Genomic DNA, 26,900 nt, shown 5'->3' on the forward strand with positions numbered 1-26,900 from the left:
CAGAATGATGATTAGAAGGGTCATCCAAGTTTTATTTAGTTGACAGCTACAAGGAAAGTCAAAACAGGTGTTTCCAGCATTTGGCGATTTGTCCTTTAATATTTGGCATGAACTGTTAGCAGCATACCAGTTATTGAGATAAGGAATTATGGTAGGGACTATAGTTTCCATTTCCTAAAGCAGGATAGACTAGTTCCAAAACACCTGCCTTTAGGTATTGCATGCTACTTTTGTTTTTTAAGTTTTGGCATGGATGAAATGGTGCCTTGTACATTTGTCAACCTTGCAACCAGTGCAGCAGTAACCCTGACATAAATTGCCAATAGTACGGGAGGGAATCAGCAAGATGGGCCAAGCCCACAAGCCCATCCCAGGATTTAAGTCAGATCTCATCAGACCATAGGTTGTTCTATTCAGGTCCTTCCACTCAGCTAATTTGACTTGTGCTTCTTGACCAATTATAAGTGTTTTTATATCTGTAAAACGAGTCAGTCTTTGTTTCCTGATGACTGCTTGGACACGTCCCTGCAGTTTTCTTGGCAAGATTTCAGAGTTGGTTTGCCATTGCCTCGATTCTAGAGCTAAGAGACAATGACTGGCTCATCCACTGGCTTTGAGACTAACATAGGACTAACTAGAACTCACATTTTCACTATTGCTAGCCTGGTACCTTAACTACTGTAATAAACTTTCTTTCACTAAATGTAATACTATACTGAAATCTATCTTGCGGTTTTTGGAAGAAAAAAATCTTGCTCTTTGGAATTTTATTGTATATGCATTAGGTATTTTTATCATTTGTTCTCCTCCTAGATTATGTTAACTGGGCACTCTGAGGGTAGTTTTCTGGAAATTGCTCCCCTGAACAGAAAATAGATTGTGGTTTAATGAATATGGTGCCATGTTGACGGGTTTGACAAGTACCGTATTTTTCGGAGTATAAGACGCACTGAACTATAAGATGCATCAAGGTTTTGAAGAGGCAAATAATAAAAAAAATTGCACTCTGCAGACCTCCGAAAAACAGCTTGTTTTTCGCAAAAACAGGCCCGTCTTTTGTCAAAAAAAAGGGCCTGCATAGCCTTTAGGATGCTTATAGAATGCTCCTGGGGGAAAGAAAAAATGAGCAAAAAATGGTCAGTTTTTTGCTCATTTTTGCTCTCCCCAGCCCCCAGGAGCACTCTGGAAGCCTCCTAAAGTCTATGCAAAGCCATTTTTGCAAAGGGGGTGGGTTTTCGGGAGGCCAAAAATGCTGTATTTAGTGTATAAGATGCACCCAGATTTTCACCCTCTATTTTGAGGGGAAAAGGTGTGTCTTATACTCCGAAAAATGCGGTAATTAGTTTCAAGCTTCTTAGGTGACGCAGTGTTTGGCTTCCCATTTCTGTCTATTGCTATGCCTTGCTTTCTGTTTTTTGATCTGAAAAAGGTCCATGGGAGGAATTCTCTCAAAATGTTTTCCCTTTCAAAAGAGTTGAAATGTGACAAGCAGAGACGTTCGTGCATGGCCTATGCCGGGCCTTTCCCACTTCATGGCCAAATGCTGACTCTCCACTCTCTGCTTGAATTTTGGTTCCCATTAATCTTAGCATTGGCTGATAGAACTACCTGTCGAAGGATTTCAGCAGGAACAGAGCCAAAATCTTTCAACCTTCAAAGATGAGAGAGTCTTCTCAGCAGGAGGCAAAAGCTTGCTATACCTTCCCCACTGGCTTCCCCACTGAGCTTCTGTGAAAGCCAGCAGAGAATATTGCAAATGGCAACCACATGATCACAAGGCAGTTGATAACTGGTTGTAAGTGCAAACGGTTGCCAAGAACCCAGATCACAATCATGTCACAGGTCACTGCAGAGGTACTGCTGCAAAATGTTGAAATGTCCAGTAGTGCTTCATCCTTTCCAGAGTTGTTTTAATTCCAGACTGCTATTAAATAAACAGTTGTAAGACTGTATAAGAAATGTTATAGCACCTTGCCAATTTTCACTTTATAGAATTCTAGGGGCAGAGATAAGGACTCACAATAATTGAAGGTATATTTAATTAAGTTGATCAAATAGTAGTTGCTGCTGCCCTCTTTGATAATAGCTTTTTTCCCCAAGCTGATACCAGACCTTTTCTTTCAGAATTATTTTTCTTTCCTCCTCCTTTTTAAAGTCATATTTGGGAGTTCATTTCAGGTTTGTGTGGATTTTACCAGGCCAAGCTTGTGGCTAGTCAGATAATTACTTAGTGGAATATTAGAAGCATAGAATTCAACTAGGCTATTAAAATCAGAATTGTTTCTTCTGAAAAAGGTGCTTAGTACTGGGGCATTGCCCGAAGCAGTCACTGAGTCTTTTTGGAAATTAACAGTTTTAAAAATGTGATTTTCTGAACAACAAATTATTCATTAATCAGTGATCATGTGCATTCAAGTGGATATAAATGCCACTTTGTACAGAAGCTACAATGTCTGATTAATAATGGTTGCTGAGAAAAATTGTTAAATAGAAAACAAGTTGTTTGCTTTTTATCTGTGTTTGTACTGGCCTTCCTCCAACATTTTCAATCAAACAGGTTCTTTTTAGTAATGGATAACTAATTGAGGTTCATATATGGTCAGAGCCATAATTTGTTAATGGTGATAATTATATAATGAAAAAGGCGGGGAAAAGGAAGCTGAACAATTGGGCCAAGTAGCTCTATTATCAACATTATTTCACTGGGTTCTTGTTACTAGTCATCCAATAGTGTATAATCTACCGGATTATTCTACAATTAATTAGAAATAAATTTCATACATTTCAGTGAGAGCAATTCTGAAGAACTGGACTTAGATTAACAGCATTAAGAGACAGTATGCAGAGATGTATTCCGTTAAGCACAAATAGGGACTTGTTATCTCACTTTTCCTTTAAAGATGTTAGGCTGACATACAAGGCAGGTTCAAAATAACAATCATGTGAGCAGAAATATCCATAGGGGAGTAAAAACAGAATGGCTGCCACGATGCAAATCCCCTATCCTTTGTTTAAGTGTGCATATAAAAAGGAAGCAAGGTTTTGAATGCATAGTTGGCAGTGACGTGCAGTCAGGGGAGGCAGAGCCTCAGTACTGTCATCATGAAAAGAAAAAAAATGTAAAAGGAAAAAGGTTGAGGTAGTTGCTGCTAGAGTCACAGTGGATGACTCTGCTTAGTGCTTAACTGTTAAAAAAGCCTCTAAAAAAGTGCCCTCTACAGGAGGAGGCGGGATAACTACGTGCCTCAGTTAGTCTGACTTTATGATCACTCGAGCAGAGTTAAGCAAGGGTTAAAAGCCAAAAAATTCCTTATGTAGATGAGGTACGTGGTTCTCTTGCCTCTTCCTGTAGAAGGTGGTTTTTTTAGAGGCTTTTTTTAAACAGTTAAGCAGAGTCATCCATTGGGGACTCTGGGAGCAGCTAACCCAGCCTGACCTCAGCAGCTCTTGCCTTTTTCCTTTTATATTTTTACATTTTCATGATGGAAGGCAAGAGCAGAGTTGAAATCCTCTGTGATTGTGAAACAGCTGAAAAAGGTATGTGGGTCGGAGGGAGGGGGAGGAAATCAAAATTAATGTAATTTGTAAGCAATTGTAAATAATTTTTGTGTGTGTGTGTTTGTGCGTGTGTTTGTTTCTTCACTCAAACAAACTCTCAATTTGAGAGAGAGTTTGTATGAGAAGAGAAGGAAGGGGGTAGAAGAGCCAGGGAGGGCAGCCCACCAGCAATGGTGGGTCTTTTACCCGCCTCTGCTGGTGGGCTGGTGCTTTCTTTCTTTTGCCCAGAGGCGGGCAGTTCAGGCGGGCTGCAGCCTCTGGGCAAAAGAAAGAAAGCAGCTTTTGCCCGCCCCGCCGCTATGACATAGCAGCGGGGTGGGCAAAAGCCACTTTCTTTCTTTTTGCCTCACCAGCCATAAACCTCACCACACGTCACTGATAGTTGGAGTTACAGTCTTGACTTTTTTGACCATGCATTTGCTTGTGAAATAGGCTAGAGTGAGGGAAAAATTTTGATCCAAGTGTTTGCCCCATTAGGTAGATGACCAGGAAATCAACTCTACAGAAAGGATAAAACTAATGTGGTTAAGATTGGTTTTAATAACAGAATCTTGCAAGGTTGGTTGTATAGTGCCATTTCTTTCTCCTTATAATTCAGTGAATTAGGGAAGTGTCTGTCAGAGCCACTTCCCAATGTTACCAGGACACTCTGCACTGGTTTCACCCCTTTTTGCCTTGGCAGTGGAGTTTGCATAACTCTGTTAAGGTCATTTTCCTTACTCTTTACAGCAGTGGGTCTCAATCTTCCTAATACTGCGACCCTTTATTGCAGTTCCTCATGTTGTGGTCACCCCCAACCATAAAATTATTTTATGTTTTCCATATTTCTTTGAAAATATGTATTTTCTGATGGTCTCCAAAGGGTTCGCAACCCACAGGTTGAGAACTGCTGCTCTACAGTGATGGACCAAAATCAGATCTTTTTGATACTCTGCAAGCAAGTCAGCTCCACCATTAAGTGCAAGACTAATTGTGCTGTACCTTCTCTCTTCCTTCTCATAGGCCAGTGAATCAGGCATGTGTCCAACTGATACTTCAGAAATTCTTCAATGTTATCACATGGTTCTGGACTTTAAAAGAAACCCTTTAGCTTCTTTTGCCTCGGCAATATTTCCTGTATATCTCTGTCCTTACTCCCTACACCAGTGATGGCGAACCTTTTTTGCTCATCTGGGCCGTAACCCAGAAGAGGAGCTGCCCCCCCCCAAATATGAACTTCTGGTTTTTGGTGTGTGCATGCACTCCAGCCAGCTAGTTTTTTGGGTTTATGGCATGCATGGATGTGCAATGATCAGCTGGCCAGCATTCATGTTCCTGCAGGAAAACAGAACACAAGCTCTTCCAGTTTCCGCCACTGGTGCACGCATGAAGGCTAGCTGACTGTTGGTGCAGATGTGTGCCACAAACCCAAAAGAGGAATGGGCGATGCCACGCGTGCCAGGCGACATGGCTCCATGTGCCACTTTGGGCATGTGTGCCATAGGTTTGCCATCACGGCCCTACACCAAGTCAGCAATAAAGTTCACAATCAGGTGGGAGTTAGGCCCTGGGTTTTCCTTTGTCTTGGTCTGATGCCTTAATAGCTACACCAGATTGCCTCTCTGGTACAAGAGTGAGAGACAGTGATAGATTAGGGGAGGGAGGAGAGAAAGTAGATGAAATGGAATGTTACTCTTTCTCTTTTGCTCTGAAGCTCCATCTCAATATTGCATCATGTTTCTAAAGGAAACAAATTAATTTTGTGTGGCTCTTGTGTGGCTACCACTGTAAGCATCCCATATCAGCAAGAGAAGTATGTGGTATATATAATTTGCTTCACAGTTTCTAATCTGATTTGTGCACCTCTCCTTATCCTAGTATGCTTAAGGAGAAAAGTGTGCATTAAATCAAGCAAGTGAAACAGGGTAGAAACTTCAGTATTTGATCAAAGAATATCTAGTTTCAATCTGTTCTACAAAGTGTGTAGTTGTTTGATATAGCAAAATTAGAAAAAAAAAGCCCATAGGAATTATATCAATCAAGAAAGAACAGTGGTTCTCAACCTATGGTCCAGGGACCCCTGGGGAGGGGGCACAATGTCGCCACAGAGGATCTGCAAAAGCTTGAAAAAAAGTTGCAATTTGAATCTTAAATCTTGGTGGTCCATGGACCGAAAAGATCCTTAAAGGGGGTCCATGAGAAGAAAAGGATGAGAGCCACCACTTAGATCATGTGAAAAATAGTCTGGATATGAAACTGAGAGGAAAAGCAACAGAAGACAAGAATGACAATAGCAACAAAATACAGAATAGAATTAATCACAGCTTACGTTATAGCTCAATAAAAATAAAATTGATGGTAAGTAAAGTATAAATAATAACTCTCTAAGAGAAAGATAAATTGCAAAAACAAGTTTTAATTGTACAAATAAACAATGCCAAGTATACTTAGATTCTATTAAAATAGACAGTATATTTAACGATGGGGGGAATAAGTGAAAAGGCAGAGATACAATTTCAGCATGCAAATCAGTATTGGGGGGGGCGTAAGAGATATTTCTTTCACATACAGGTTAGCTAGAATTTGTTTGGTTTCCTATTAATTGAAGAAAGCTGGAGAATGCCTGGGCTTTCCATTTTTGCCTCGGGGGCCCTTTCCAGATTATTGTACCCCTGGAAATTGTGAACTCTGTAGGCCTGTCACAATAAAATGGCCTGATCTTGCCAATTTTCTTCCTCTGTAACTGACCACCTGGGTAGCTGATGTTCTCCTTTCTGTGTTTGTAGTAAGTGCTTTGTAGTTTTCAGGATGTTCTCAGCATATCTCAAAAGCGATTGGCTGTTGCTTCATGGAAACAGATCTGGGTGGGTAGAGAAGAGCTGTGGGTGGTGGGGAGAAAGTGCTGATTGATCCATTGGCTTCCGCTGGTTCGCAGGTGTGCATACGTTGTGCTGCTCCTGTAATTAGGTCTGTCCAGTGTGTACAAAAAGCAAAAATCGTAAGTGCAATGTCTTTATTCTGCTTCTGTTCTTTCTTTTTTTTCCTACTCCAGGAAGGAAATTAGGTCATTTTGAAAAGTGAGCAGCGTGGAGATCCACATAGAGTTTCTGAACTGTGCCATGTGCTAATTAATGAATTGTTGCACTGAAGTTGAAGGTGGTGGTGGGGAGGAACTGGCCAGTTGCTTTTCCCTCAAGGGTTTAGGTACTTAATGGATCAGCATGTCCACCTGTTCCCAATTGCTGCTCAAAGCAACTGTTACATTGATTTCTATGCAGCCACAAGCCTATCTCTGAGCAATGCTGCTGGTGCTTCGTTTTGTGGTTAAACAAAGAGGTTTCTGCTCGATGGCAATTGCTGATTTGCTAAAAGTAAAAGCTGCAGTCTTGGTTGAGAGGCCACATCCTTTATTGCTGATTCCCCTGCTCTGGAAGAAATACCTTCACAAATAAACACTATGTTTTGGTATTGGTATTGGTATTGAGTTTATTTATATGCCGCCCTTTTCCCTGGGGGGACTCAGGGCGGTTCACAACTTAAAAAGGGAAGGGGGGAGAAAGACAAACTTTTAACATATAAGACAATACATAATTAAAAAACACAACATTCATACCATTCGGGCGGGTTACAATCTTAGTCCCAGGCCTGACGGGATAGCCAGTTTTCCTTTTGAACCAATTGGTGAATCCCACTGTGAAATCTTCATCATAGAAATAATAGAATGGCAGAGTTAGAAGGGACCTTGGAGGTCTTCTAGTCCAATCCCTTCTCAGGCAGGAAACCCTACCATTTCAGACCAGTAGTTCCAATCTTTTCTTAAAAACCTCCAGGGATGGACAGCACCCACAACATCTGGAGGCAATTGGTTCCAGTGATTAATTGTTTTAACTTTCAAGAAATTTCTTCTTAATTCTAGGTTGCTTCTCTCCTTGATTAGTTTCCATCCATTGTTTATTGTCTTGCCTTCTGGTGCCTTGGAGAATAGATTGACCCACCTCTTCTTTGTGGCAGCCCCTTAGATATTTGAACATTATTATTAAAATATTAACTCAAAGCATTCATAACTTGATAAAATTGAAGTGTCAGACAAAAGAATTGTTGGATTATGAGCATGATCATGAAGACCAATAAATAAATAAGTGAGTGAGTGAGTGAGTGAGTAAGTAAGTAAGTAAGTACGTCAGTTAAGTTAAGTTAAGTTAAGTTAGTAAACAAATAAATAAATAAATAAATAAATAAATAAATAAATAAATCCCAAAACAGTTTCTATCCATGGACATGCTTGTCTGTTTTTGCCAATCCAAAATGGAAAACCGTTTTAGAGTGTTTGTCTTTTGTATGGGAATGCTCATGCTGTTTTGAGGAGTGAAATGGAAATGAATGCTGTAAATATTCTGGTCATCATCATCATTAAAAGATTGTAATAAATACTGTAGGAGTATTGAAAATTAATGAGGAAATAGTTATAAATAATACAACTGGATAAATGTTAAAATATGGATATGGCTTGCTTAATTGATTTAATATATGACTTGTTAACATGTGAGCGAAGGTTGTATCTGTGCCTGAAATTAGAAGAATGCTATTAATGTTCCTCTACACAAAGATAGCAAGAATGCATACAAAAACTACAGTGGGATGACTTTGTTAGCTGGGCTGGAGAAATTGTTTGGCAAAATTCCGATTGAAAGAATACAAGATGTGAGATTGAGCCAAATTTGGAAAGTGTGGCTTTATTGATTTTAGGGGAAACATAGATCATGTTTATAATCTTTAGCAGATAACTGAAAAATGTGTTAATGTGAGAAAGCTTATTTCATATTTTTGGTTTGCAGAAAACATATGAAGCAAATATTCTTGAATTATGGTATGTTTTGCATGTACTTATATGGAGTTGAAATTGCTTAATGAAAATGATAAAATGGTATATGATGGAAGTTGTGGAAGGGGAGAGGGGAATTTAGGGAAAATAAGACTATCCATAACTACTAGCTATTATGGGTGTGTGCTATCCTTCCTGAAACTAGAGGCAATATGATATTTATAAATTATAGAGCCGTGATGGAGAACCTATGGCACGCGTGCCAGAGGTGGAACACAGAGCCCTCTCTCTGGGCATGCGTGCTATCGCCAGCTTCTCTTCTGGTTTCAGGCCAGCTGGTCTTTGCGGGTGCTGGTGCATCAGAAAACAGCCTCAAAATGGCCTGAAAATGGCATGAAAGATGCCCCCAAAACAGGCTGTTTTCTAGGCCATTTCTGGGCTGTTTCCAAGCCATTTTCCAGGCCTGAAAACAGCCCAAAAATGGTCTGGAAAATGACCAAAAACAGGCATGTATGCACTGGCCAGCTGGTCTTCGGGTTTCTAGTGCTCCGGCGTGCACGCACACACACGCATACGCACACACACGCATACACATACACACACGTTCCGGTTTGGGCACTCAGTGTCAAAAAGGTTCGCCATCACTGTTCTAGGGAATATAAGTTGTTTATCATCTTCAAGGCCTGCTTGTTGGCTTCCTAAACAAATCTGCTTAGTCTCTATGAGAACCAAATACTAAACTGCATGTCCATATTCTGCTCTAGTCATCAGGTTTGTGACTCTCTCTCTCTCCCTCCCTCCCTCTCTCCCTCCCTCTCTAACAGTTTACATGAAAAATGTACTTTACAACTATCAGAAAGAAAAAAAAAACCTTTCTTGAATGTTTTACATAAATCATCCCAGCAGCAACACAATAGTTTGGGGGGAGATACAGTACTTGCATATATGGTTTTAATCAATTCTCCTTGTGGGTTTTCTCCCCCAGGGTTGCTGAGTAGGAGTTGAATTCTTCAGAATTCCATCTCTGCCTTTTATTTCCAGGAATATCTCTGCATCCTAAGGCTTTCTTTCAGCTCTGTTTTCTTCCCTGTCTCATTTTATCATGTGAGTCTCTCTGTGGCAGCATTGTGTGGAATCCGACATGCTCTTCTTTTCCAAAATTCTTCCTTTGATATCTTCTCCAAAGGATGAGACGTTTTGGAAGGAGATGCTGCAGTAACTGAGTCCCCTCCCCCTTCCTGTACCATAGTAGTAGCAGGGGTGGTATTCACTTACTTTCCCTACTGGTTCGCAAATGTGAGCGCACCCACCCCTCCACGCATGCACTCGGCCATCCATGCATGCACTTTGATCTCACGCATGGCTTGCACGCATGCCTGGAGCTTGAAAATGTGTCTAAATAGGATGGCATAGAGCTGGGGTAAGTGGGCCCGCGATTTCCACTATGGGTTCAGGTGAACTGGTCCGAACCAGCTGAATACTACCTCTGAGTGTATGCTGACCAGATTAACAGTGGATCCTGTCCAATCCAAGGGCCAACCAGGATGTTTTGCAGGGCTAGTACTCTACTCCTTGGTTTTATATGAAGCAATGCAGTGACACTGTTTTGTTATTTTGTCAGATGTAGTGAAGGAAGAAGTAATATGCTGAAATTAGTTATGCTGATACAGCATTATCAATGTCTCAACTACTTTTGTTGAAAAAGTAAAAACAGATCTTCACTCAGGGTATCAATAGTTCAAATGTGTAGGATTTACTGCCTCTGAAAAAATAATACATAGGAAAATACATCTTTCAATTCAGTAACTGAGCAGGAAATTTCTCCCTAGTGCACTCCATTAACCTAAATCATAGTGCACTCCACATGTAAACATCTACAGCTCCTAATATTGCCAATTGGTTGTTGAAAAAACTTACTTTATAGAAAAATGGTAAGAAAGGAAAAGTACTAGAGCAAGGTCTCTCAATGTTTCAAACAACGAACAGTAAATGGGTTCATATCTGCCCTAATAACATTTTCCTAAATTGTCTTTCAAAATTATATAGAACAGACAATTCCAGTACTTTTACACCTACAGTTTAGGAAGCCCCCAGCTGATTATATTACAGCCAGTTGAAAAAGATAACATGACATTAAAAATGCAATAGGAGAAACATAAAAACATTCCTAAAACTGTGGAAGACACAGAATGCCCCCTTATTAGTCAGCAAGGAGGTACATTTAGTCTTCAACGTACAACCATTTGTTTAGTGACCATTCAAAGTTTACAATGGCATTGAAAAAGGGACTCATGGCTGTTTTTTCACAGTTACAACCTTTGCAGCATCCACCATGATCATGTGATCAAAATTCAAATACTTGGCAGCTGGTTCATATTTATGACTGGGATCATGTGATTATCTTTTGCAACTTTCTCACAAAATCAATGGGAAAGCCAGATTCACTTAACAACCAGGTCACTAACTTACCAATTGCAGTGATTCACATACAGTAATTGTGGCAAGACTGGTCGTGAAATGGGGCAAAATTCTCTTAACCGAAGAAATTTTGGGCTCAGATGTGGTTGTATGTCAACTGGAAGCTGCCTCTGACTTGAATTAATTTACATAAAGTTATTCATTCAAACTGGAGAGCTACATCATTGATAAGGTGACCAGATTTTAACATTGGTAGAGAGGGACACCACTGACTGGGGGGGGGGGGTGTGATTAATTTTTTTTAAAAAAAGTCGGGACTTTTTTAAAACGCCACGGGACCCGGGACAAATTGTTCAAAATTGGGACTGTCCCGCCAAAAGCGGGACATCTGGTCACCTTAGACTAGAGGTGCTGACTGAGGAGGAGGAGGGGGATGAAGATGTCTCCTTCAAATGGAAGCATGTGACTGACAATTCTATATATAACTGAACAGCAGCTTGGGATGTGAGGTGGGAAGGTTCTTGGAGTGGGGCTGAAAATTTAAAAAATTGCTTTTCAAACACTTGAAATAGAGTGATGCTGTATTAAACACTGCTTGTAGGCATATAAACATCCATATGGGTGTTATATGTGCACTAAAGCAGTGCACCTGCTTTGTATAAATAGCAGTGCGCTCTGTTCTCACACTATGCAATCTTGGATCAGTGTTGTGTGGAGTTTACCAGTGTGTTAGTGGATGGCTCAAAGTGGGCAAAACAGGCAAATGTAATACATGTGTCAGCTGAACATGGATTGTGTAAAACACCAAAGAAATGCTGTACTAGCATCTCATGGCAGGATCATAGCTGCTTCTCAAATTAATGTTGACCCAGGCATTTTTTCCCTCAGAATTATCACTTTTCCCACCCTCCTGCCTGTTGTATTTGTTTGATCTCCACTTACATAATGTAAGAATTGAGTGAAAAATAATGGCTCCGAGGTTGTCAATTGCCATAAAAGGCAGTACTGACATGTTAGAAATGCTGAAACATTGTTTTGATTTGATTGTTGAGAAGTAGTTTTGAAAAAACATTGGGTTGCTATTGTTTGTGAAATGGAAGGCTGTGACATGTTCTCAAGCATGCTTTAAGCAACATGCCACTACTGAATTTTTGAGTGCTGAAGTCGCTTCAACTGAAATTCACTGCTGAAAGCAGCTTCTTTATGGTGATGATTATGTTGCCATAAGTATAATTATTGCTGGGCCAAAAATATAAATATGGTGAATCAGAAACAGCTGATTTGTATGATCAAAAATGAAGTGAATGTTGCAATAACATCATCAAGCTGATGAATTGATTCAGGGCAATTAAATCACTCAAAGGGAGATGCTGTCAATCTTGGTATTTCACAGGAATATGTGAGACACAGTATTCTTCAATATCAGCAGTACACTTGTGTGCGCAGTGATAAAGTATTCTTACTGACAATGACAAACTGCTTTATGATGTCATTTTATGATTTTCTGAGCTTGGTGCAGCAAGGATCCCACTATCTCCCCCACCTCCTCTTTCTCCCTCTCTTTCTCTTTTTGGGGGGAAGGAGGAGAAAGGACAAAAAGGAGAAAGAGGGAAAAAGAGGAGGTGGGGGGATAGTGGGATATTAAAAATTGTCCAAAAGCAACTGACACTTTCCATACGATTGCTAAGAAAAGGACAAAAAGGAGGAAGAGAGGGAGAAAAAGGACATTTCCATTGCTATGCAAGACAGTTATTAAGTGAGTTTTGCCTCATTTTACTACCTTTCTTGACACAGTTAAGTGAACCAGTGCAATTGTTAAGCCAGTAACAAGTGAATGCAGTTGTTAAGTTAGTAACACAGTTGTTAAGTGAAACTGACTTCCCTGTTGACTTTGCTTGTCAGAAGATCACAAAAGGTAATCACATGACCTCGGGACACTGCAACTGTCATAAATACATGCCAACTGCCAAGTGCCCTAATTTTGATCACATGACCATAGGGATGCTGCTATGGTCATAACTGAAAAATGGTCCTAACTCACTTTTTTCAATGCCATTGTAAAACTTCAAACGGTGACTAAATAAATTTGTAAATCAAGGACTAAGCTGTATGCTGTTTGGCAAAATATGCTTTTGGATCTTTCCCTTGTCCTATTCTTTTTTTTTTTAAAAAAAGATATATAGTCACTTTTGGCCCTTTTTCTCTTTTTTTCAGGATTCCACCATGTGTTCCTCAAACTCTGAGAAGTACCACTCATGATTCAGAATGTTCTCTTAAGGCCAGATAGTTGTCACATAGTCACCTAGACAGGGCTACAGGTTCAGCAGCTGTGAGGCTGAGCCCATCAACCAATTTGTCGAAGAAATGGACACCCATATGGACTTGCTGACAGAGCTCCACCTTCTGGATAAGGTACCTACTCTAGAGCGACTCAGAGCTGCCCAGAAACGCAGGGCTCAGCAGTTGAAGAAATGGGCTCAGTATGAGAAGGAGATGCAGCACAAGAAGCGGAAGCACGAGAAAAAGAGGAATGTTGTCTGCTCCAAGAAGGTGTCTTTTGAGGCCAGCGTTGCATTGCTTGAAGCTTCGTTAAGGAACGATATTGAGGAAGGTAAGAAATCCTAAAAGTGAAAATCACTTGCATTTTGTAAATCTTACGTTTGTCTAAAGACATTTTAAGCACCAAATGGTGTTCCATCAAGTAAGATATTAAAGTAAATAGCGGTTGTTTATACACAAGCCAGGTGAACAGCTGCTTGAGAAGGAATCCTTTGATCTTCTATGTTTAGAAATTGTGTTGCCCACATTTTATCTTTTCCTAATTATTACTTATATACCTGGTCTAGATGGTTTTGTTTTCTAGCCCAGATTACTTCCAGTAAGTTTGGAGCAGTTTGTTTCAAGGTTGGCACCACTTGATCTTGAACTGTTTTCCCTAAAGACATACTTTAGTTAGGTCATAGTAGATTCGCTAATGAAACCAGCATATTTTTTTCTATACAATCTTCAAATTGTCTTTCTTCCTGATAGATATATTTTGCATAAGAATTTAATGTGGCTGTATTCACACAGTGTAGGAGGTCAGTTAATTAATATCTGAAAACCCGGCCACACTAAATAATATTGTGTGAGCAACAATGGAATTGTTTAATTTGGCCTCCAAAAGTTTTTAGCGGTGATAGATATTTTTGTCTAACATGCAAAAGAGTTTGATGAAATTATTTTCTTACATTGATTTTTATATTTAGTCCAAATGTAGAACAGAAATTAATCTGGGCCCATTAGAAGAATTTTAAAGTGACGACTTAAAAGAAAATGTCATATAGTCGTTTCTGAATTATACAATAATTTGCCAAGGTGCAATTAAATTTTAGGATTATTCCAGACACTTCCTATTCCTGCTTCTAACATTAGACATAAATCATTGAATGAGGATAATGTCAAGGATAATATGAACTCAGGAAGTAAAGATTGCGGGTTTGGAAGAAGATTTCGTATATGTCAATAATGTCATTGACTGGGGGAGAAAAAAATGGAGGACAGAGAGGCCTAGCATGTTATGGGGTTGCGAAGAGTCAGACATGGCTTAGCAAATGAATAACTATAAAAATGGTATATATCAATGATATACAACAGTAAATACAATGATGTAGTAAATATAATAAGCAGCATGGATAATGTTCATGTATATTTGGGATTTTATTTTATTCAGAATGATTTGTAAAAATATGGAGTAACAAAAAAAGTAAGGGGGAAAATATGTGTTGTATTTACCCGTAATACATTTAAGAATGCTAAGATATATTTGAAGGATTTGAAAGAGATTAATTCATACCATTACATTATGAAATTATTGATGTTATCTGCTACAGTTTCAGAACTTGATATGTGGAGTTCAGTGTAAAACGGTTGCCTCAAGGCCTAACTTGACATTCCTTTGATGATTGGTTTTTCAGCTATGTATCTTGCCTTGCTCTTCTTTAAAGCAAAGCTGGTGACATTTTTACTGCAATTCAGTGCAGACGAAGAGGCTGTTTATCTCTTCTCTACCTAGCATGATCCAATCCTTGCTCAGCTAGATTTCATTGACCTGAAGATATGTAAAGTAGATGAGAATTTGGCTCCTACTGCCACTTCTTTTCCAAGATAGGTGCTTCCCCTGGGCTCTTAGTAGGGCTGATCTTAAATGTATATTCTTTGGTATATGAACTTCCATAAAAAGGTGATATACACAAGTCCTATTGCTATCTATACAATTTTAATTCTATTAATTTAATAGAATAATTAAATTAATTCTTCAGTCTGTATCCGGAAAATGCCCAACTAAAATTAGTTCCTCTCATTTAAGTGTGCATAGATAGGGCTTATAATAGGGTTTAATTAGTGAAGAAACTACCTCCCCATTTTCAAAGAAGCCACATTTTGGCTTAATATAATGTGTAGATCTTATTATAGCTAGATAGCGAAGGGGCAAGAGGAACTAAAGTTCTCTTGTAAGTAGTCTTCCCCAATGTGTTGACTTCCAGATGTGTTTTACTGTAATCCCAGAGTTCTTAGACAGGATGCTAGTTGGGAATTACGGGATTTGGAATAGAATATATCTTGGTGGCCCTGTTGGTGCAATAAAACCTCTGCCTGTGATGCAGATAAAAAAGGCAGAGACGTCTTGATTTTTTTCTCCATGCTGTCTGGACATCCCTGGGGGAAAAAATAATATTGTAAATGTTAAGAACTTAACAGTAAAATGCATCTAAGAACTGCATGAATATGTAAGAATATCAACTTTGAAGTGTTTCGTGCATTTTTTTTTCTCAAGGCAAAGGAGAAAAGATGTGAAGTGATATTTGCTATTTATCCTCTCACTTAGATTTAACAAAGAAAGCAAGGGGAAAGGAAAACCTTCCAGAGACTTAACATATCTTGCTTCAGGTGTTGCTGCTTGCTTGTCTCGTATCAGCTATAGAGTTAGCTCTCACATATTAGGCTCTGGAGAGAAAACAAAACAAAAAATAATTCCTACTTTAAAATCTGTCAGTCTATGCCTAGGATTGATAGGTAGGCATGAGGAAAGGAAGCAAAATCTAGAGAAGAATAAAGAATTTGAATGATCTTGTCAGACAGTATATCCACAGTGTAATTATTTTCATGGAGGTAACTCTGGAGATCTACGGCAAATGCTTTATATTTATAAATAACAATACAACGTGAGTGAAATTGCAAGTAAAATCTGATTACTTTTGTCATGCTTAGAGACATAAGTCTCAGCATGACTAACTAGATCAGTGTTTCTCAACCTTGGCAACTTGAAGATGTCCGGACTTCAACTCCCAGAATTCCCCAGCCAGCGAATGCTGGCTGGGGAATTCTGGGAGTTGAAGTCAGGACATCTTCAAGTTGCCAAGGTTGAGAAACACTGAACTAAATGGAAGCAAAAAAAATCTATAGTCCATTTGTACTGAATATGAAGGCAGACCTATAAGCACCACATAGCGTAAATACTCTAAATAAATAATAGGAGTGGCCACAGGATGTTGTCCAAAAAATCAAGATGGTACCATAGCAGAATAACCAAGGCTTGTCTGGAATGTTATTTGCTTTTTGATATATAGGTAATGTAGATTCTTGTTATTAAGTTCAGTCTTCTTTCCTTTTATCTCCTTCCTGTTCATGCCCCTCCTTCCATGCTTTTTGCATAGCCAGTACTATCTATCTTGTATTTGCGCATATGGTTTTCCTAAGTGCAGATCCTTGGATTTCTTGCCACAACAACATTTTGTTGGATAGGGCTGAATGTTCAAATTTATTAAGGTCCTTCTGAATATTTAACAACATGTTGTGAATCCTTTTGGAGAGGTGGATCACCGAGCTACGGTTTACACCAAACTAGGAGGTTGACTTATACACTAATGAACAAAAGTCACAATTCTAAATTAGTTTTAAAGGCTTGAATATTAGACCAAACATAGTAGTATTCACCTATGACAAGTGCATAGAAAAGCCCAATCCACAAATGTCAATTTGTGTAGATCTGGTTTGGCAGAGTACATGTGGAAAGGAATTAGGAATACAAAGGGAGCCCCAGTAAAATATTAGCGAGTAATGAGACAACCTAAAAGAGCAAAATGCAGTCTTGGGCTACAATGATAATAACAATTAATAAAGGAGAATATTTGTAGCTCAGGGTTGAAATGAGGAGTCCTTGGTGCTCTCTAAACTTGGTTGTTTTCTTGCAGACTTTTCATTACCAAACTAGGTAACAATATCAAATAATAAATGTATCCAAATTGCATCAGGGATAATAATTCCACTGTATCCTATTCTACTATACTTCCTGTGCAAGTATAGGTATGAACATAAACATGAATAGGTATGAATATAATCATGAACAAAGGAAGTAAATACAGATAAATGGGGACAGTAGGACAGGGACGATAGGCACGCTGGTGTGCTTATGCACGCCCCCTTTATGGACCACTTAAGAATGTCCACAGTAGACAGTTTGAGATTAAAGCTGTGAGGGTTTGAGGCTGTAGCAATGGAGTTAGGTAGAGATTCCAGGCATTTACCACTCTGTTTCTAAAGTCGTATTTTCTGCAATTGAGTTTGAAGTGGTTTACCTTGAGTTTGTATCGATTGTTTGCCATGTGTTATTGTGGTTGAAACATTTCATAGAACCCAAACCCTCACAGAAATGGAATGCCATATTAAGGTTTCTGATATTTGCATGAAACTTTGACATGTAAGTTTTCACCAGACTGTCCCTGATTCTGCCACATATGTGGACTTTAAATTGCAACATTCCTAACCAATATAAAAAAGAACGGGATTCAAAATGACTCATATCAGGGCACATATAAGTTTGGGAAGATTTGTTTACACAAGCCAATCAAAATACTACAGACAAATTTGGATCGTTAAACACTAAGTGGACAGCATGGTGAGGAGCAGAAGTATGTCACACACATACTGGTACATTTTTTGTGGGTGGAATATTTGTTTTTGTTTTTTTAAAAAAATCTTGTTTCTTTACATGTGTTAATGGAACTTGTACTGCCACTTTCTGCTGGCTAACACTCCCATTGAAAAATTAGCTGCAAATTGCATTATCGAATGTCAGTTATATAATTTGAAGGGACAAAGGATCCTGCAAAAACAATAACAAAAAATATTTTAGGACTGCATTTAGCTTTACAGAGTGTGTCTATCTATACTGTAAGAGTAATATTTATTTCTTTTATTTATGTGGTGTCATAGTACACAAGGAGGGCAGTAAACCAATGATACATTAAAATTTAAAAAAAAAATTACAATAAATCACTATAATACTTCACAGCTCAACAATACATAAATACATAAGTACATAAAGTGGCATAAATAGGTGTACAGATATCAAGTTCCAACGAACAACCTTTCAACATCACTAACTCACAGATTGTCTAGCTCAGAGTTAAAGGTGGCAAATATTTGTTGCAGCACTTGTATTAATCAGTTTATCTGAATGAAGTGCATTGGACTGCCTTTACGAGCTGGCAGGGTGTTTTAAAGTAGCCATCTGTTTTGCAAACTCTGTGTTGCCAGGTCTCAACAGGGAAATCTGAGGACACATTATTCTGTCATTGATTTTGGCAGCTGAAATCAGATGGTGAGAACTGTGAACTGGCTAAATAATATTTAATCAATCTTATTATTTTAACTGATTGTACGGGCCATTTAAGGGAAGGCATATTTTCTTAAGTGTAAGGTGACTTGCAGCCTATTAAGCAAAAGATGCACGGCATTCATAGGTTTTTCAATATTGTACTGACAGAGTAAATCAGTTGGGAAATTGGAATGCAAAATATTTGTTGCTATATTTGAGCCAAAGTAGTTTTTAGAAATGATTGAATCTGAATTTGATCGGAATCGTGACAATTCCATATTAAAAGTATATAAAACATGTATTGAGATTGTTTTCAAGTGCCAATGATGACAGTAGATATTTTAAGTATATTTTAATCTGAAATACAACACTTTGACTAGTTTTAAAATAATTAAGGGGGAAAAGCCACCTAGTTATCTTTTCAGTAGTTTGGTAGGTGAGGAGTTGTTATTACATGAGGATAACTATGCACTTTTCAAACTCAGCTTACCAAATTTCATCACTATTTCAACCTGTAATTCAAGGTCTAGTTTACTGATTGCTTAAAAGCTTATAGATTTGCAAGTTTATATACCTAACAACACTGTGATGCAAAGGTAGTACAGAATAACAGAGTTGCAAGAAACCTTGAAAATCTTCTAGTCCAACCCAGAGGTGGGATTCACTTACCTTCCCTACTAGTTCACAAATGTGAGCACAAGTGCACGCTTCACTCACACGCACCATCTCCCTACATGTGCACAGCCTTCCACACATGCACTTTTGGCAAAAAAGGGCCTAAATGAGATATCATAAAGCTAGAACAATTGGACGGGGCCACCCATGATTTCCAGTAGATTTCGGCCGATCCGGTCCAAACTGGTAGAATACTACTACTGGTCCAACCCCATACTCAAGCATGAAACCCTACACTATTTCAAATAAATGTTTGTCCAATTTCTTCTTTAAAATGTCCAGTTTGGAGCATCCAGAACTTTGGAAGGCAAATTATTCCACTAATTAATTGTTCCAACTGTCAAGAAATTTCTCTTTAGTTCTAGGTTGCTTCTCTCCTTGATTAGTTTCCATCCATTGCTTCTTGTCCTGCCTTCAGATGCTTTTTATAATAGGTTGATTCCCTCTTATTTTGTCAATGCTTAAATATTTGAACACTGCTATCATGTCATGTTACGTACAGTAGAGGTTTTAGCTGAAACCTAAATAAGAAATCAAACTTTTTTAACCCAAAGAAAGAGTGTTTCAAAAAACCAGATGTGATGAATGTACAAATCCAGAAGATCACAAGATGGCGGCAAAAAGACACTAAGGGATTCTAATTCTTTACTGCCATCTCATGTTCACCAAGGGTAGTATGGCAGACATGTAATAAATAGAAAAGCCATCACTACAGCACTTTCTGAAAATATCCACAAATAGGTTTTAATTTTACACTTGATCCCAAAGATTTGTCTATTCATATTTTTAATAGTGAAAATGCTAAAATGCAATATAACTACCATGTCAAAATGCATTTCTGGATAGATAACATCAATGATACTGCACTAGAAATCGGGGAGTGGGGAAAGTTGATAAAGATTTCAGCTTCCCTTCAAAATGAGTTTATTTACAGAAAATGAAATTATTGGACCTTTTGTCATTTTTTCTGGTTTTTTTATGACAGGCTCTTGTTAATATATATGTGGTCTGATTTCAAATATCCCTGCAATCTAAAGAATGATAGTGCCCCAGACAACCACAATCCTGGAGGAATAGCTTCTGATAGCTAAAAAGTTTCGTATATTTTGATTTAGTACTGAAAATTCCATGTCTTCAGAGGGATTCTGTGTTTGGTTATTGTTCTCCTTGACATTGGGCCTGCTCTCTAAAAAGAGGCTTTGTGGTAAAATTCTACTGCTGTTTAGATGCAAATCAAATCAGATCAGTAACATTAGAGCAGGATAGTAATTTTCATACATTCTATTTTGCATTCTTAGAACTGCCATATTTAAGTAAAATGTTAGTTTTATTATCAAACTTGTATACAATCCTAGTTTCCCAAACACCCGCATGTTCGCTACACCATCGCTATTTAAGGTTTCCAACTATTCTGAGCAAGCTTTCAAGAGTGGATCTGGAACTCTCTTCTCTGAAGCTTTATACAGTTGTTTGACCTGAAATATTGCATATTCGTATGTGATTAATTGAATAAGCTTAAAGCTTGATTTAGCTATGATGCATGAGGAAGTTGTAGGGACTGTTTGTCAAGTGCTAACAGAATAAGGCTATTTTTGTTGCTAGACGTGTCATGTAAACCAAGCCATTTTTTTTTGAGATTTGCAGTACATCTAAGAGCGTAATTATTGGTGCATATGTTAATACGCATATTTACAGTAGACTGGAACTTGTCAGTTATGTTATATAGGTTTAATGGGTTTAGGTTAAGTATGGTTTTTCTCTGTATTTGGTTCAGGATTATACACTGAGGAAAATAGTGTGACTCTGGGAAGTTCTTTTCTATGCTTGTATTTTTTTTTTGGCATGGAGGAACATGTGATCCATGGAAAACATTTTCCACCCAAAATTGATAATTGCAATATAGTTTCGGCGAATCACTCCATAGTGCAGGTGAGCCTTTTTAAAATGATCCCTTGATAGCTGCCCCAGAACACATAAATGATGTCACTGTACATCTGTTCAGCTTATGCCATTGAAATCCAACAAATTCTTCAAGATTTCAAACAATAAACAGTCTGCTTTCAAAACAAATGCTTTGTGCGATGAAGAAGATATAGAGGCTATTTGCAGAGCAAAGATTCTAGGCATCAGATACAAACATCGGCAATCATTCTGCACTAATGACCTGCCTAATGAAACAAACCAATGGTTTGTGACTCCTTCCAGAAATGAGATACACATCCTTTTGCTATTCTTTAGAAGATTAGTGAAGACATGGTTACTTAAGCAGGCACTGAGGGGCTGATATGGAGAATATTCTTACACAAAAGCAGTCAATACCTGAAACAACAGGGAGGCTTGTTCTTCAGTTAGTTTGTTATAGAGCTTTACACTTATTTCGGTTGAGAGAGTGTGGAACAGAATCTTCTCTGCTGGCTTCTGTAGCTAAGGGAAGACTAGATCCTGGGTCTGCCCACTGCTATTTTAGTGCAATAACCACTATGCTATGTTGGCTCATTTAGCAAGCGCCTTGTTCAGTGACTGTTTGAGAGTCTGGGGGAAAGCAACAATTAATTAAACAACTGAAACATCTCACATTATTCATTCTAATTCATGGATAGAACTTGCTTAAACAGAGGTTCAAATGAATCTTGGGCAAAACGGTGCTATGGAGGGCAGATGCTATGGCAGAGGTCTACTTCTGGATACCATCAGATGACAATGCTTACATCCATTTGATCAATGGGATCCAGAGCACACAATCTGGGTCAAATCATAAGAGATGGGCACAAAACACATGACATAGGCAATACCCCAAATATCCAAGCCCTATGACATAAAGTAATGCAAATCAGGACTATAGATTGCTCTTGGAAGCCTATAGCAACTAGGGCCATATGTGGAACAATTTTGAGTTCCTGCTCATTTCATATAGCCACAGATGAACATCTTTATGCAAAATACATCTTGGTCTAAGAAGAGGCAGTTTTTGATGTTTTCTTATCTAAGGCATTGAGGCTTTCTTGGTTAAAGGACCAAGAAACCACCAGAACATTGGATTGGACTTGGAAAAATTGGTAATAGCTTCATAACCAATCAGATGCATTTAATATGTGCTGCATGTGCTAGCAAGAATGATAACTTCCATTTCATAGGTATGAGTTAAAATGTGGCACTGTCTTGAGTATTTAGAAGTTATAAAGTATTTTTATATGTGTGTTTGCAATAGAATTGTCTTTAAGCAGCATACACTATATAGTTGAACTTGGCTGATTCAAAACAGTTAACTAAGGTTGTTATTTGTTATTTGTGTCATCAGGTAACCTCAGATTTATTGGCTAGATTGAGAAATAGGAAAAAATACAGAAGCAGGCAGACATAACCAATTCCATGCAGTTCCATCATAGATATTTAATGGATGTGCCCATGAAGTGACAATGTGACTACAGAATTCTCCATTGGAAATATGAAATACTAGTTCAGTTCATCCTGTCTTCTATTAAAGACAGCAGAACAAAAGTAAATTCCTACTTTAAATTCCTACATCCTATTTTCTGAAGCAACACTTCAATAATTATGAATTGGATTAGCAGATTCATCCTCATCATTGTCATTATTCTCGCTATCATCATTGTCTTTGTCATTAAATTCAGCAGCAAAACTACTTGCTTTGGCTGTGATCCAGTAGTTGAATTTGAAATGTTTTTTCCACTTGGCAGCAAATACCCAGTTTAGGAATGTAATGCCTAGTACACACCCTTTCCTCTCCTATTTCACAGGAAGTGCCTCTGTGCTTTCCACTCATAGCACAGGAAGACGTAGGTGATGTTTTCCGTGACACAGATGGCTGCTCTTTCATTGTGACACCCTTTTCAGTGATTGCAAAGTAGATTTGCTTCTCACATTAAAATAAAAGACTTTTTTGCTGTTTATATGTTGCTACTAGATAAAAAAGAGAACAGCAAAACAGGGAAGCAGCTAGACATGTAGTCTTGTTACCTTGCATTTGCTAAATTGTACTTTACAAAGACTCTTATTGCAATGTTTTTTCACACACACCTACAAAATTTTCATATAATTATTCTTGGCTATTGTTAATCCTATCCAAGGTTGCCGACACTAAGATCAAATACATCCCCTTTGCCCTAGTTTTCTCAAATGATTAGAATATTGATGGCTTTCAACCAAATGACTGAGAATGTCCTGTTTGGAAGACTTTAGAGATATGGATATGAATTTCAATTTGAGATCTTACATTGTGATTTAAGTTGATGAGATGCGCTCTAGTTTTAAAAGCCTTGCATCATTTTGTATGCTATAGTTTGAGGGATGTTACTCTGCATATCTTTAGCTTACTGTTCTTAGATAACTCAATGTTTCTTGAATGAAAGGCAAACATATATATCTGCCACTGAAGATCTATATGTGTTGTGATTTTCAGTTTCTTCCAGTGGAAATAGGTGCAACTGATGCTGACACTTAATGGAATATTTTTGGAACATAAAAATATTCTTCCCTTCCCAGAATGTGTGCAAGTGCTCTCTCTCTCTCTCTGCTTCATTCAAATGCTTCTGTTTGGTTTAGCTGTTCTATTGTAGCATTTCTTTCCTTGCTTATGTTGGGGCTACACATGTATTTCTATCTAGATTTATATTTGTCAGAAACATTTTTTAAAAATAACATGTTACAATTTATTGTGCTGGCTTTTTGTGTCGTATACAAATTTTTGAACTTCCTCAGCTTAAGTATTTATATAAAATATTTAAATAAATATTATAAGCTGCCAATCTAGTCTGAGCATTAGAGGATGCAATATAAATGAATAAGAACTTGATCTTGCAGCCTTGCATGGATGTTATATTGGGTTATCTAGCTTTAGCTTGATTTTTACTAAATCAGCAACTCTGTATATTGGCAAGAACAGAATGAAACACTGTGACTCCACTACCTTTGATTTCCACCCTACTTCAGCCCACAAAGCTTTCCTTTCCATTAATAAAACCACAATATAACCACATGTTATTGCAAATTAATATACTTCTTTAAGAGCAGACAGATAACAGCATCAATCCAACCTGAAAGGCAGATGTATCCTAAAATTGTCATGTGACTAGTACAGAACATGATAATTCTAGCAAAAGGCATTTATGGATTTCTTCAGAGGGAACATTTCTTTTTTACTCTTTATCAAAGGATTAGGGTTATGCTGCTATGTATTTTTATATTAAATCTGGATTTCCCTTCCATTTCTTTGCTAATGGGTAGACCACATACAATACAATAGCAGAGTTGGAAGGGACCTTGGAGGTCTTCTAGTCCAACCCCCTGCCTAGGCAAGAAACCCTATACCGTTCCAGACAAATGGCTATCCAACATCTTCTTAAAGTCTTCCTGTGTTGGGGCATTCACAACTTCTAGAGGCAAGTTGTTCCACTGATTAATTGTTCTAACTGTCAGGAAAGTTCTCCTCAGTTCTAAGTTGCTTTTCTCCTTGATTAGTTTCCACCCATTGCTTCTTGTTCTACCCTCAAGTGCTTTGGAGAATAGCTTGACTCCCTCTTCTTTGTGGCAACCCCTGAGATATTGGAACACTGCTATCATGTCTCCCCTAGTCCTTCTTTTCATTAAACTACACATACCCAGTTCCTGCAACCGTTCTTCATATGTTTTAGTCTCCAGTCTCCTAATCATCTTTGTTGCTCTTCTCTGCACTCTTTTTAGAGTCTCCACATCTTTTCTACATCGTGGCGACCAAAACTGAATGCAGTATTCCAAGTGTGGCTTCCAAGGCATTATAAAATGGTATTAACACTTCATGTGATAGGTAGAACACGTATGCACAACATCCCAAATCCTAGTATCTTCACCTAGGATTTCAGGAAACAGAGAGATCCCTATCTGAGAGGGGGGGGGGAGTTGCTTCTAGGCAGATTACATAGTGTGAAGACGGAAGGATAGTAGTTTTTATCCAAGTAAAGTAGATTCATGTAGTCAAAAAAGAGCGACACTGTTGATAAGTGCCTTGACATCTCAAATTGACATCCATATTCGTTCCTGACCTCAGTAGCCTTCACTGTGCAGACAGAGCACTTAGTAATTTCCAACAGATTGTACTTATTGACTTAGGACAATTGACTAGATGTTTATTATTTAGACTAAAGAAAGAAAGAAAAAATAGTAACAAAATGGATTGCAAGTGAAAGCAGTTAATTAGAGGTTGCTGTGTACAATATTTTAAGAGGTGTCATTTCTCAGAAGAGTGGGAAAGTGTGTGGGATGCACTTTGTTTTCTCTCACATCCTTTCTGCACCTTCAAAATAGGCATTTTTGAAGGTGCTGGAAAACATTCCAAGTGGGTCACTTTCTATTTTGTAACAAAGCAGGGTTTAGGAAAAAAATACATTAACAGTAAAAGATTAATATCAAGAAGCATGTCAGTCTCATCTACATATATGCATATTCAATTTTATCCTTCCCATCTGACTTGGTCCTGCTGGCTTCCGTCATTTCTTATAGAAAAATCAGAACCAATATTCTAGTTTTTAATATCAGAACAGAGGATACTGTCACAAGTGTTTCTGAGAATAATTGATATTTTAAAGTACAATATTGAGTGATTATTATTTGACATATATCTGGCTTTGAACAGCTGGAACTTAGGGGATGGTTTAGAACTCCTAAAAAGATTAGAGTAATCCTTATTTAAGGGGAAAGAAGATGCAAAGCCAAATAAGTAAGGCACTAGATAACCATGGTGACACAGGAGTTAGAATGCAGTATTGCAGACTAATTCTGCTGATTGCCAGGAGTTTGATCCTGACCAGCTCAAGGTTAACTTAGCTTTCCATCTTTCAAGTTCAGTAAAATGAGGACCTAGAGTGTTGGGGGCAATATACTGATTCTGTCTTCATCTATGAGTGGCAGATATTCATATGTGTTTGTTTTGTATGGGATATCACCCACTCAAATGGTGATTACTATTACTATTTCAGTTTATGTGGCACTTCATTTGTCAAACAGTACTATTATAAATTATTAACTAGTGTTGCCAATGTACAAATACACCACAACTTCAGTTGAGAAGTGACCTTTCAGTCTTGAAATATTTCCTTTTTTTGTTCCTGTTATCCATCTTGTTAACAGTTTTCATCTCAAGTATGGTGCTGGATTTGGTGTATCCTATAGGTCACTTTATTGCATTGGATTTACGTTAAGTGTGTTAGTCATGCAGTTATAAACACTGAAAGAAACAATATTTGCAACTGTATCTGCATAGATTTTATTAAATTGAGTTGGTTGCTTTGAGTAACAATGAATTAATCCAGTGGTTCCCAATATTTTTTTCATTACTCAAAATCATTTACAGAGTTCAGCAAATAGTTTTGTTTGTGTTCATTGTGGCAAAAGTGAAAAATCCTACTTCACACATGTAGGTGCTTGGAAATGACGATTGCATTACGGACTTCTCACAGGATATTCATTGTGAAGTGTTAACCACAAAGACTCCAAATGATCATTTTGTTCTTCAAATAATATTTTGCACTGACTGCTTAGTTTAAGTTTAATCATTTGCTCTGCAAAACCATTAATGATTTTGTGTTGTTATACAAAGAAAAACCAGTTTTACCCAATTTTGAGTAATTTATCAAGATTTGGAAAGCGCTGACTTAATCTCAGAAAATATTTTCAAAGGCTTAATTTGCTAGTTAATAGTCACATTTTGGAACTGTTTAGCGCCCTCACAGAAGGATTTTCAGGTGGAAGAAAGTTACCTACTTCTTCATGACAAGAGTAGTTCTCCAGAAGACACTATGCTACAGTTTTCAGGTG

At 38.0% G+C, this 26,900-nt stretch overlaps 1 protein-coding gene across 4 annotated transcripts in view; it reads left to right on the forward strand.

Moving 5' to 3' along the window:
* PPP1R16B (protein phosphatase 1 regulatory subunit 16B) overlaps nucleotides 1–26,900 on the forward strand; it is a 108,770-nt gene that overhangs the window by 31,117 nt on the left and 50,753 nt on the right. For all 4 annotated transcript variants that reach the window (XM_087720369.1, XM_087720367.1, XM_087720368.1 and 1 more), the window contains one exon: nucleotides 12,992–13,388. In XM_087720369.1, the coding sequence (XP_087576495.1) occupies nucleotides 13,142–13,388 (247 nt within the window). In that variant the 5' untranslated portion in view covers nucleotides 12,992–13,141. The remainder of the gene's footprint in view (nucleotides 1–12,991; nucleotides 13,389–26,900) is intronic.

This window comes from Thamnophis sirtalis, unplaced genomic scaffold, assembly GCF_051295495.1.
Source record: "Thamnophis sirtalis isolate CommonGarterSnake01/CBP01778 unplaced genomic scaffold, rThaSir2_p1.2 scaffold_7, whole genome shotgun sequence".
In the NCBI taxonomy this organism is placed as follows: domain Eukaryota; kingdom Metazoa; phylum Chordata; class Lepidosauria; order Squamata; family Natricidae; genus Thamnophis; species Thamnophis sirtalis.